The 13504-nt window shown below is 39.9% G+C and overlaps 1 protein-coding gene across 2 annotated transcripts in view; it reads left to right on the top strand.

The window, feature by feature from the left end:
- The window catches only part of LOC136886138 (max-binding protein MNT), a 150934-nt gene that overhangs the window by 120422 nt on the left and 17008 nt on the right, over positions 1 to 13504 (top strand). The window contains exons 7-9 of one of the 2 annotated variants that reach the window (XR_010861709.2): positions 3200 to 3456; positions 5473 to 5565; positions 10011 to 10142. Coding sequence is in view for 1 of the 2 variants with exons in the window: in XM_067158880.2 (XP_067014981.2) it covers positions 3200 to 3406; positions 5473 to 5565; positions 10011 to 10144 (434 nt within the window). In the remaining variant the exon portion in view is untranslated. Of the gene's footprint in view, positions 1 to 3199; positions 3457 to 5472; positions 5566 to 10010; positions 10145 to 13504 lie in introns of those variants that run through there. The other variant, XM_067158880.2, reaches the window with a different exon arrangement.

The following is a 13504-nucleotide window of genomic DNA, read 5'->3' as shown; positions in this document are numbered from 1 at the left end:
TGTCCCAGAGTAGGTTATAGGGGAAGCTGTAAGAGCTGTCATGGAGAAAAGTCTTTCGTTGAGGGAGGCTGCTTCAAAATATGGAATGACTCGCACTGCATTGTACTACAGAGTTAAAAAGGAGAATAATGACCTAAACAAATCTCGTGTGTTTTCTTCGCGGTATGCAAGTCATCAAGTGTTCAGTGAAAATCAAGAGCTAATGCTACAAGATTACATTGTTAAGTGCTCTAAAATTAGTTACGGAATGACTTACGTGCAAATCCGTCGGTTCGCGTACAATTATGCTAAGAAATCAGGCTGTAAATATCCAGCTACCTGGGATGAAAACAACATTGCAGGAACTGACTGGGTACAGGGGTTTATGAAGTGACATAAGAAACTTGATCTTCGTAAGCCTGAAAATACAGGTCTCGCCAGAGCCAGTGTGTTCAACAAACCAAATGTAATGGAATTTTATGACAATTATGAGCACGCATTTAAATTGGTGCCAGTCAGTGCGGACAGAGTTTTGAATCTCGTTGAAACGGGGGTATCTACAGTTGTACAGTCTCCAAATGTTGTTGCACAGGTGGGGGTAAAGCAGGTTGGGCGAGTAGTTTCTGGAGAGCGTGGGACAATGGTAAAGGTTTGTATGATAATCAATGCTGTTGGTAATAGTTTACCACCTGTTTTCTTCTTTCCAAGGGCGAGACTTGCTGACTCACTGATGTTTCGTGCACCACCTGGAAGCCTGGGCCTAGTCAATAGTCCTAGAAGTAGCTGGATGACAGGACCTTTGTTTTTAATGGTACTTACTGGAGCATGTCAAGAAAATGACTAGGTGTTCGAAGAAAGACCTTATTATTTTGTTAATGGATAACCACGAGTCCCATTGCTCTCTGCATTCTATTATGTATGCCCGGAAGCATGGTATCGTTTTGGTCACTTTCCCCCCGCACTGTATACACCGGCTGCAGCCACTAGATGTAGGAGTCATGGGGCCATTCAAAGGAAAGCTACGAATCGCAGAGCACGACTGGATGACTGCTAATTCTGGTAAAACTGTAACAATTCATGACTTAGCAGTATTAACGAATGTTGCCTTTCGAGCTTCCTTCACCGTGAAGAACATAACTGCTGCTATTTCTAAGACAGGAATATGGCCTTTTTCTAGGCTTGCTTTCAGTGATGAGGATTTCGAGCCATCATGCGTTACCAGTGAAGAAGTCACTGTTTCAGAGAACTCAGTCCATTCTGCTACCACGCCTGGAACATCTAGGCCTATTGGAGAATTTTGCGAGGAAACTCAAAGACCACAAATTGAGAACCTTTCACCAGAAGATATTCGACCCTTTCCGAAAGCTGGACCTAGTTGCGAAAAAAAAAAAAAAAAAAAAAAGGCATAGAAAGAAAGCTAAATCCCGCATTTTAACAGCTACCCCAGTTAAAGACTGCATTGAGGAGAAAACTGTAGCAAGGGCTGCTCTAAAGAACAAATATGGCACGGAGGCTAAAAATCAAAGCAAATCTCGAGGAATTCAGAAGAATCCTAAGAAACAACTGACTTTTTCATCTTCCAGTGAAAGTGATGAGGATATTTCAGTTCACGATGAATCAGATTTTGAGACCTTTGAAGAAATCGTGGGGTCTCTTGAGATGGTAGACAATGAAAAAATATTAACAGGTGACTTTCTGTTAATTCGATAAGCTACAAAGAAAAACAAGGTGTTGTTTGTAGGTCAAGTAATCGAAACATCCGACAGTCTTACGTATAAGATAAAATTCATGCGCAGGAACGGGTAGACGTGGAAGTTGCTATTTCCGGAGATAGATGATATCAGTGAAGTTGAAACGGGTGATATTGTTGTCAAACTTCCACCGCCAATTCCAGTGCAGCATTGAAAACTTTTGGTGTCAACTTCAACTTTTGCATGGACAAAGTTATGTAATCAAGTGAAAAGTGTCCTTCAAACAACATAAATCTTACATACTTAATCTATTTTGAACCGATGGAAGTTAAGTGCCCCATGTGTAGTTCAAAGGTACCCCAGGGGTGGGGTAGTTATGAACATGTTACATCCATACCGTTTTCTATTAATAGGATGCATAAGAGCCTTAATTTTGTGGTTCATTTGATTTGAAACTATGTAGAATATGCTACTTTTTCAAGATTGTTGTGATTTTGCTTAATAAAATATTTCGGGTAGTAAGAAAAAAAATTTTCTCAATTTGTTCAAATGTGCCCCCTTCTCCCCTATTTTGCGATTTGCGCAATATATTTCAAACTTTCTTGATATTGTACAGTATATTGCACAACCCTTCAGTATTAAATACACACTATAAATTGCACAATATTGCACATCTATGGGCCCCTTTAATTCTCTGATCCATTTACATCCTGTTGTGGTATTTTTTGAGACAAGATTGTGTTGTACTAGTTGTTTCAGAAGTCTCGAATCCTCCATCCTCATATGTCCAAAGAATCCCAGTATCTATCTATTACATATTAAAAACATTAAAATATGTGGTATGTTGTCTGACATGCCACTGAAGTCTTGTTCGCGCGTCACCTAGTGGCACGTGTCATAGGTTTGCCATCCCTGCTCTAGCTGTTCTTTGTAGGTTTTTTGAGATGACCAAACCATGGTACATTACTGAAGTACATGATAGAACTACTGTTGTTCATTTATTACCAACAGAGTTAATACTACTCCAATTACAGATGTAATATTAATAAAGTATGTGGTGAAGCAGCCCCCTGGTGAACTACTGGTGAACTAAGGAATACACAAATAGGTAAAATATTAGTCTTACTTATCACTTGATGCAATCTTTGATATTTTAATATTTATGGTATCCACTTGAACGGAAGCAAATGCAAGTGCATTGTTATACTGATGAATGTTCCGGAAGTAATTTTTGGTTTTACTATCATTCTTTCCTTAACCGATAGTTATGGCATATTATAATGACATAAAACAGGCATCCCAGCGGCCAAAATGTGAAGTGGACAGCAATGATGGCGCGTATTTTCCTACAGCAACAGTATTTGCAAATCGCATATTGATATTTATGAAATGAGAGTGCAATTCGTCACTGCTAATGTCTATTCTCTCTCTCTTTTGAATGTTCATTGTCACGATCGGTTACTTGTGAATGCCGCAAAAGGGATCTATACTACTGAAATAGTATATATGATAATAATTGCTTGTTTCAGCGTGTGTGACCTCTCATCACCGTATGCGAGATTCGCCTGACATCCGCACTACAGCTGCCATCTCTGTACCTACGTTGCATCTGACCAACAAGGCAGTGACCCTAGCGGAAGCGGCTCGACTGCCAGGAGGGGCGGAGTTGAACATCCTTCCTGCAAACGGCACGATACGGAGTACCAGCAAACATCACCCAATAACACTCACTGGAGGTGTGTGTGTGTTGAGTCAATGGGACACTAAATGGTGGAACATCACAAATGTAAACAGGCTTTCATTAGATTAACTGAGACAAACTGGGAATTGAATAAAATACACCCAACTACAGTGTATGTGAATGTGGGCACTCGATTCTCTTAACCCTCTTAGTGCCATAATTATTTACATTGGCTATACTAAGACAGCCACCCGTCGAATAATGCCCGCACCCTCATTTTAGAAAGGCTCATTTTGAAGAAAATGAAATGAACTAAAATTCCTTTCATCGGAAGAGTAACTTAGGCATAAACAAATATTTCGTATCACTCCGTGAGGTCCACGTGGTCTTTACGCAAATATCACTGCTATGAAATATATTTTCCATGAAAATGAGCTAGTAGATCTACTTATGTGACAGGTATTTCATTAATCTGAACTTGCAATAGGCTCGATTCCCTGTAGATGGGAAGATTCATTGTTTCTTGCATCACTTGAATCCTCTCCTAAATTACTTACAAGTTCGTCACACTCCACGTCTAATGCCCGTAGGCGGCTGGAATATCTAATTGAAAGATTAAATCACAGTGACAAGTAATATGATCAAGATTATGCAATTAATAAACGTCACACATTTTAGGTTATCCAAAGCTTCCGAACATAACCTGGTATTCCCAACACATAGGTAGGCCTAAAATGAATTCCTCAATTGTAGCTAATATCTTGTACGGTACACGACTGGGTGACTTTTAATGAAGAATGAAGGAATACTGACTTATTTTTTGAGTGACGTACAATGTATAGGCTATAATTGGTTTTTCTTATTCCCTTTGTTAATGCTTTCTGCCACAAAGTTCAATAACAATTCACTCTCTTGGAAAGTCATATTAGGCTTCTTTCTCTGTTTCTGCTCAATTGCGGACATAATTTATGCAAATTATTTGCAAACCCCGGATGGAATAAAAAACTTGTTTACAATTCAATAGTGGCGGCAGCACGTAGTCATTTGTTTTCTGTACGTCAGTATGAAAAAATGCGGTTCAAACTGGGATTGAAACAAAAATTTAGTTTTGGTAAACCGAGATAATAAATTCTGTGGTGAATACGGAAGTGAGCGTTATCCGAAATAATGACATATCAGAGTTTTGAAAATCGACGTTGGTGAACACGGGCCTAAAACACTTCTCACACGTGGTCTCTTTTTACTGGACAGTAACACGACCGATGGTGGATAATTCTTTTCGTGCAATGTAAACACTTGAAATAGACACACCGGCAAAATCTGATGTTAGTTTTGCGATACAGTAAAACCTTGTTAATTCAAAGTCTTTGTAATACAGAAATCTGACTACCAATTATGTGATTTTGATTTAACAGCCATCTTGTAATTCAGAAATGCCAACCCTCACCAGTTCTTGCGGATTCTGCTTTTCTGCGTACTGCCTGCTACGTGATATTGTGGCTTTCCTTAAAACGCTGAATACAAAAGAATTACGATTTCACTCTATTTTTCAACTGTGAAACACACTATAGACACATCGAAGTGAGTGAAAGTGCGGAAAGCTACCCCTGCACGTTCCGGAAGACACGTTCTATCGTGACGTGGAGAAATTTGGAATTTAAATTACTCGTAAAATACGGTACTATTTTTAAAAAATGTAAAAGTCAGTTTAGAATTAAAAGTCTGAATTGTTTTCTGTTTAAATATGACATATGGGGACAGTTTTCTTCCATCTACGGTTGCACAAAGCGTAACTGTACACTCAGCATCGAAAACTGAGCCAGGACCGTGTTGGCAACCTTGACGCAAACAAAACCCGCACCCCAATTTCGTGCCTCGAATTTTTTAAAAAAATATGCGAGTATTATTTGCGTAAATACGGTAATTAAAATTTTAATACATACAGCAGGGAGAATAAAAAACAATATTGAACTTCATCGCGAGCATGTTTATAGTTCTCCTACTAAATCCTGGTGAATACAATATTTTCTACAAAAATAAAAGTTGATAACTCTTAAACTCTAGTGTATGTGTGTGTAAATAATGCAATTTTGCTAACATTACCTTTTTCTGTTCTTTTAGGACTTGCGCTTCCAAATGGAGTTCTGAGCCATGCAGGCGTAACGCTCACCACAAAGTCGATGCCCCTGTCGCTGGCACATGGCCCCGTATCAGGTATGCACTGCTTCTCCTCCTCATTTATAAATAGGCTTTAGTTTGATTTGCCAACTATTCTGTTTAGAGTAGGAAACTTAGATTAATTTTTTGCAATTAAAAGGGAAATCTCCTGCCAGATTTTTGCTGTTAAATGTTAGGATCAGGTACCATGTAAGAACATGTTCGAATATAATTAAAGGTGAAGAGAAACATTACATCGAGCAAATTGACTGCGTGATACAGTCCATGTAGATGAGAGCTGGCATTCAGGAGATGGTGGGTTCAAACCTCACCATCGTCAACCCTGGAGATAGTTTACCATGGTTTCCCATTTTCACACCAGGCAAATGTAGTAGTTATATCTTAAATTAACACCAATGTTGCCAGGCAGCTTCATGTATTTGTGCTGTTTAAATTACTTGCAAAAAGAAGTAAGGAAGGAAGAAATCCTGAGTGAGGAGACCAACAGAGAATGTTGTTTTAATAATAAACAAATCTTTGGATAAATGTCATTATCGTTCTAGTGTACACCATTTTAGTCTTTGCTGAACAGTATGCACGTGCATGAGCAATGTCAGTCTTATGAGGTAATTATTGCGTATCGCATACGATAAGACATACGTGGAGTGTTTTTTTAAGTACCTTTTTGATAAAAGGAATGCATTTTTAAAAACAATTTTTTTCATGTAAGCCTGTACCATAAACTACCTCTCAACAGAAGTTCCAAGCATATTAAGGCACTTGTCATATTGTGAAACCAGCTTCTGAATTCCATCCTCATAGAAATCGGCCACCTGATGTGCCAGCCACTGCAGCATGGTCGTATTTAGGTCATCATCGTCGTGGCGGTGATCTCCTAAATGCTTTTTCAAGTGCAGGAACAAGTGGTAGTCACTACGTCACGATTTTGATCAAATTGTCCCCAACCAAATGAAGCGATGAGGTTCGATTAATTTAATACATTAAATGTATTAATTTAATGTATTGTATAGATGAAAATTTATATTTTATTATTCTCTTTTTAATAGACTTTCAGTACGGAAAAAATGAGGATAATCTCTTGCAATAGCTGTGTGAGGTCGCGCATTGTCATGAAGCAAAATAATTCTCCTTGTGAACATGCCATGCTGTTTGTTTTGGATTGCGTGAGCACATCTTCCGATAATCTAAGCGCCCTGACACAATTTCATAAAGAACACTCCTTGAAATTTCAGGCAACTCGTAACTTAAACGACGAAATTGTAAAACGTCTGTTTTCTCGAACCGTTGCATGAATTTTTTGCTCCAAGTCTTCAGTAATGACAGGTAGTCGCCCACTATGCTTCTTGTTGTTGGCATTGGTACGGTTTTCTTTAAATGCTCTAACCCATTTTCTTACCATTCCTTCACTCATAGTGTGCTCTCCATACACTTTGCTAATCTGCCGATGAATTTCAACAGCTTTCACGCCTTTTCCATTTGAAGAGCGAAACACAGTGCGTACTTCACACTCGGCAGGACTGTTAATTGCCAGAGGCATTTTCAACACGCACAAACAAACATAATACGGGCGAATACTTCCGTAATTTAAAGTTAAAAACTTCATTATTGTTCCGTATTGAATAGAGAAATAAGATGTACAATATTATAGGTTAGGATCCACCTTTCAATACTCCGTAATAAGATGGTAAAAAGTAGTTACAACCTGTTTAATGGGACCGGTTTCAACACATTTTAAGTGTCATCATCAGCCAATTTGCGGAGATCTTAAAACAACTAGCACATTGAATACAGGCAAAAAATTAACATTGTATCATAACGTAGCAATTCAGTAAATGTTCAAAACACAATAATCACAGTCAAGAGAGTAAACAGAACATCACTATCTTGCGCCGAAAACAAATATAGCTGAAGTTCATAAGCAGGTCAAATATTCGCTTATGTAAAGTCGTTGCTAGGCAGGTCTTGTAGGCATTTGTTTCTCCGGCCGAAGAGCAAAAGGTGACGTGAATGAAGTCCTAGGAAAACAGTGTAGGATTTAATTTCGTCAAATTTCAAAGTGGATATATAGGTTTTATAAAATAATTTAAAACGTTAAAAAAGAATAAAGCCAAATAAAAAATATATTTAAAAAATAGGAAGAAATAATGAAAGAAATACGAGGTTCAACTCGAAACAACTTGCCGTAGTAATTGATAAAGAAATGATAAATAGAGAAAGGGGACGTTAATTAGAGGGTGGTGATGGTGGTGGTAGTGGTTATTGTTATTAGAGGAAATACAATTGGGCAACAATCCTTAATATAATACTAATTCGAAGGAAAAAGAAAAAGAACCGACACTTCGAAAAATGAAGATATCGGTTAAAGGAAGACAAGGGCCACGAAGGGCGTGAAAATGAAAGACTCCCTAGCCCTCGCAAACCTAATAGCATCGGGGTCGGAAAAGAACAAGAATTGACCAAGGGAGGTCGGACAGGATAGATGAAAGTGAGGAGCCTGGCACAAGTAAGTGGAAGCAATGCCAGGACTCAGCTAAGGGCCCCGTGGTCGCCAACCCACGCTCTGAAGTTCAGAGCCCCTGGGGGATGGAGGATGGGAAGGAAAGAAAAAATGGAAGGGATCCGATACTTCGAAAAATGAAGATATCAGCCAAAGGAAGACAAGGGCCATGAAGGGCGTGAAAATGAAAGACTCCCTAGCCCTCGGAAAACTAATAGCGTCGGGGTCGGAAAGGAACAAGAGTTGACCAAGGGAGGTCGGACAGGATAGATGAAAGTGAGGAGCCTGGCACAAGTAAGTGGAAGCAATGCCAGGACTCAGCTAAGGGCCCCCGTGGTCGTCAACCTACGTTCCGAAGTTCAGAGCCCCTGGGGGATGGAGGGTGGGAAGGAAAGAAAAATGGAAGGGATCCGATACTTCGAAAAATGAAGATATCAGCCAAAAGAAGACAAGGGCCAACGAAGGGCGTGAAAATGAAAGACTCCCTAGCCCTTCGGAAACCTAAAAGCGTCGGGGTCGGAAAGGAACAAGAGTTGACCAAGGGAGGTCGGACAGGATAGATGAAAGTGAGGAGCCTGGCACAAGTAAGTGGAAGCATTTTCACGCCCTTCATGGCCCTTGTCTTCCTTTGGCTGATATCTTCATTTTTCGAAGTATCGGATCCCTTCCATTTTTTCTTTCCTTCCCATCCTCCATCCCCCAGGGGCTCTGAACTTCAGAGCGTGGGTTGGCGACCACGGGGCCCTTAGCTGAGTCCTGGCATTGCTTCCACTTACTTGTGCCAGGCTCCTCACTTTCATCTATCCTGTCCGACCTCCCTTGGTCAATTCTTGTTCTTTTCCGACCCCGATGCTATTAGGTTTGCGAGGGCTAGGGAGTCTTTCATTTTCACGCCCTTCGTGGCCCTTGTCTTCCTTTAACCGATATCTTCATTTTTCGAAGTGTCGGTTCTTTTTCTTTTTCCTTCGAATTAGTATTATATTAAGGATTGTTGCCCAATTGTATTTCCTCTAATAACAATAACCACTACCACCACCATCACCACCCTCTAATTAACGTCCCCTTTCTCTATTTATCATTTCTTTATCAATTACTACGGCAAGTTGTTTCGAGTTGAACCTCGTATTTCTTTCATTATTTCTTCCTATTTTTTAAATATATTTTTTATTTGGCTTTATTCTTTTTTAACGTTTTAAATTATTTTATAAAACCTATATATCCACTTTGAAATTTGACGAAATTAAATCCTACACTGTTTTCCTAGGACTTCATTCACGTCACCTTTTGCTCTTCGGCCGGAGAAACAAATGCCTACAAGACCTGCCTAGCAACGACTTTACATAAGCGAATATTTGACCTGCTTATGAACTTCAGCTATATTTGTTTTCGGCGCAAGATAGTGATGTTCTGTTTACTCTCTTGACTGTGATTATTGTGTTTTGAACATTTACTGAATTGCTACGTTATGATACAATGTTAATTTTTTGCCTGTATTCAATGTGCTAGTTGTTTTAAGATCTCCGCAAATTGGCTGATGATGACACTTAAAATGTGTTGAAACCGGTCCCATTAAACAGGTTGTAACTACTTTTTACCATCTTATTACGGAGTATTGAAAGGTGGATCCTAACCTATAATATTGTACATCTTACTTCCGTAATGGCGTTTGTGACTAGCCTACAGACGTACGTACTGAGCGAGCATGTTCTGACAACCGAAGCATTGCAGAGACCATATTTAAAAACGTTACTTATGAAACATGTGCTATATAATGTATTGTATTGGTGTGCAGTCGACCTATGGGCCTTCATGGCTTATAGATGGCTTTGCTTTACTTTTGCAACAGTATATGAGTAAATGTTACAATAACCTCTTCCTTTAATTTACAATTTTTATGTCTTATTTTAAATGTTGAGCCTCTAATTAGTTCATGTCATATTCATTTCACGTTCTTGCTGACGGTTCTGTTTTTCTCTGTTTTCAGGCATCACGCACGTTGTGGCACCATTGGGAAGCCACCCTGCTGGACTGACCCCAATTGTGACACCAGTGACGGTGGTGTCACAGGGGAACCAAGTAGCGCACATCCTGGCCACTCCACAGCCTATTGGCGGGAAGGTGAGGAGTGCTAGGTTAAGAGAGCAGTAACACACATGGGAGACAGGTAATCACTGTGTGGCTGGCTGGACTCTCAAAAAATAGTTGGCTGGACTCTCAAAATATAGTATTACCATAGATAGTAGCCAATGTGGTAATGTAGGAGAGGTTAAAACCTTGACTCATTTGTGCTGCAAATGCAGAATAAATAACTGATGGAAACAGAGAAAGAGTAGATGCAAGATAATCTCTAATCCATTCCCTTACAATGATGAATACAACTGTTACTTGTATTTAAATTGGAAATACAGTTCTGTGGCTTCATTTATTTCAACTGTGAATTTCCTGATTAATATTGCATTCACAGGTAACGCTTGTGCATTTACCATTTCTTCTTGCATTTCTTTTTTGATGAAAAATACAGGCAAAAATATTGGGTGCATAAATTATTCATGCAATTCAGATATACAAAAATGTTATTTATTTTATTTGTTTATTAATTTATTTATTTACATTTAGAAGATACATAAAATACAGTGAAACTCTGTTAAGAAGTTTTTCAAGGGACTGCAAAAAAAAAACTTCTTAAGCAGGAAACTTCTTAAAAGGGGTAATGCCCAAAAACTTATTCTGTACTGTGAAACACACAGCCAACAGATTTCCTTGTTTGTGAACAATACCGAAATAGGCCGATATATAAGAGCTGCTTACAGAAAGCCACAATATAAAAATTTGATTATCATGACAATATTTTTAGAGAAAGTAAAATAATTGAACATACCATATTATAAATATATTTGATAAGAGAAGGGAACATATTAAGTTATATAAAAACGTTGCAAGGTTTGATTATTTTAGCAGGCAGAACCATGTCCTTCCACACTTCCCTTCCCTCCGAACTTACACTCTCTGCTTCTCAACAAATTGTTTTGTAAGTGAAAACCAAAAACCCCATGGCACTACAGCCCTTGAAGGGCCTTGGCCTACCAAGCGACCGCTGCTCAGCCCGAAGGCCTGCAGATTACGAGATGTCATGTGGTCAGCACGACGAATCCTCTCGGCCGTTATTCTTGGCTTTCTAGACCGGGGCCGCTATCTCACCGTCAGATAGTTTCTCAATTCTAATCACGTAGGCTGAGTGGACCTCGAACCAGGTCCAGGTAAAAATCCCAGACCTGGCCGGGAATCGAACCCGGGGCCTCCGTGTAAGAGGCAGGCACGCTACCCCTACACCACGGGGCCGGCATTGTAAACGATGCCGGCTCGATTTTTAAAGCGTTCCAGCCACCCGCTCGACGCGGTAAAAGGTACCCTTAATTTGCATGAGGCTTTCTCCTGCACAATAGTCCCACTGAAAGGTATGTTTAAACTTCGCTGTTGTTTAAACCATATTAGCAGAACTTGTTCTATTTCATCGTACTTTTCAGATTTAACTTCCTTACAATTTGCTGAAGTATTCCCTGCAGAAGCAGATATCTCTTCTTTCTTCGCTATAATATCGTTCAAAGTAGACGGCGGCATCCCCAGCTCCTTTGCCAAAGCAACACGAGAAAGTGTAGATGACGCCACTTTCCTTATAATCTCCACTTGGTCTTTTATTGTTAGTGCCTTTCGCTTGATCTCTTTCCTCTGAGTTGCGCTCATTTTCACTTTAAAAAAAAAAGCTTGTACGTTGACATTACAAGTACAACTAACTTCACCTACTCCTATTCATACTAATTACGACGCTACACTATGCTTGGCAATCCGTAGCTTAGGCTTACAAGAAGCAAAGACAAGCCGTGTACTAGTTAGTTAGCATGTGCTTTCTATCTTCCTCACACCCCTGACACCTGCTTCAAGGATAACGGCAGCAAATGGGAAATCTAGCAACTTACTCTTAAGAGATTCTTAGAACCTAGGCCTAAATCGCCCCTGCATTCCTACTGGTTGTCACGGCAACGGGCGTAGTTTCTGGCTGTTTCACAAGTACCGCATGGCCAAGCCAGTATTGAGTTTATTTTCCCGCTTCAATCCTCTTCATGCTATAGGTAATGAAGAAAAGAAACACAGGTTCGAAGTTGGTAGAAATTAGTGCATGGAAATGTATCCGGGGTATTACGTGGGAGAGATAAAGGTGCAGTAGCAACGCTAGCACATCTAAACGTAAACAGTTTCTTTCCCCGCGAGAATTTTATTTCATGTCTCCTCATCCTTGTGCTACGTTCTAATAATGTGATGTAATAATTACGAGTAACACGATAATACAATGTTTAGCTCGTATAAAGGTAAAATTAAAAATAACTTTCAATTTTATGCCAACACGTGGTATTGCAATGCCTATGTGTGCCTCCCTCAACACCCAGTTGTCTGTCAACATTCGTTCAACTTCGTACACGATCGGGATCTTTCGGTCGGCTGTTTGGCGGCATGTGTATCAGCTGGCTGATGGCAAATCGGCTGTTTCCTGCATAGAGTCGCGAAGTTGTTTTTATTCATCTCACTAATAATAGACACGGAAAATCTTATCAGTTTAGTTCAAAAACGTAATTTCCTCTACGGCAAGGCCCACAAGTATTATTGCAACAACGTAAGACAGAATGCCTGGAAGGAAATAAGCAAGGGAATGAAAAATCAGACAGGTTAGAATATTCAGTTTTGTGGTAGGTTAACAGTAATGTTGTGGGCAAATGCACTTTACGGTTTTTAATTAATGTTTAGGCCACCTCGATTAATGACTTCACCCTGTCGCGGCCCGCAAATTACTGCATTAAAGTTTTATCAAATCATTCATTGCGTACTTTATGTTTCTTACGTAGAATCCCGTTCGATTTTATTCCGCTAGATGGAACGGTGGAGTGGAAATTTTGACTGATGGGTTCGATTCGATTCCACAAGTCGAGAGTGAGCATCTGCTGTCCGTGTTGTCATAGCGCGACGTCATATGGCCGTGGCAGGCCCGCACATGTTCCGTGACACCAGACACACACCGCGAGCGCGCGCACGGTCTAACACAGGGTGCGACTTGCGCGGAGACTGGAGGGTTCTAACCACGGGCTGCTTTGAGCGGACGTTTTCTATCTCAAGGGGCTCTAAAATCTGAACTGTTTAAGCGGGAAATATATTTACAACAGAACACTTTAAACGGGAAAAATATACATATGTCTTAATGCAACTGATCAAGGGACCAAGAATATCACACTTCTTAGGCGGGAAAACTTCTTATGCGGGAACTTCTTAACCGAGTTTCACTGTATACTATTAACAAAATCGGTTCAACTCGTTTGCAATTATCGTCTTCTGGCTTAAAATTACGGCATAAGTTTTCTTCTGAACAGTCAAATAGTATAGGCCCTGCTTCGGGCAAGTTGAACTCGCAGATTTGAACTGCAGACACTGGAA

The sequence above is a fragment of the Anabrus simplex genome, chromosome X (assembly GCF_040414725.1).
Source record: "Anabrus simplex isolate iqAnaSimp1 chromosome X, ASM4041472v1, whole genome shotgun sequence".
NCBI classification, from domain to species: domain Eukaryota; kingdom Metazoa; phylum Arthropoda; class Insecta; order Orthoptera; family Tettigoniidae; genus Anabrus; species Anabrus simplex.
Note: the sequence above shows the minus strand (reverse complement) of the source record. Positions and strands in the feature narration are given on the sequence as shown.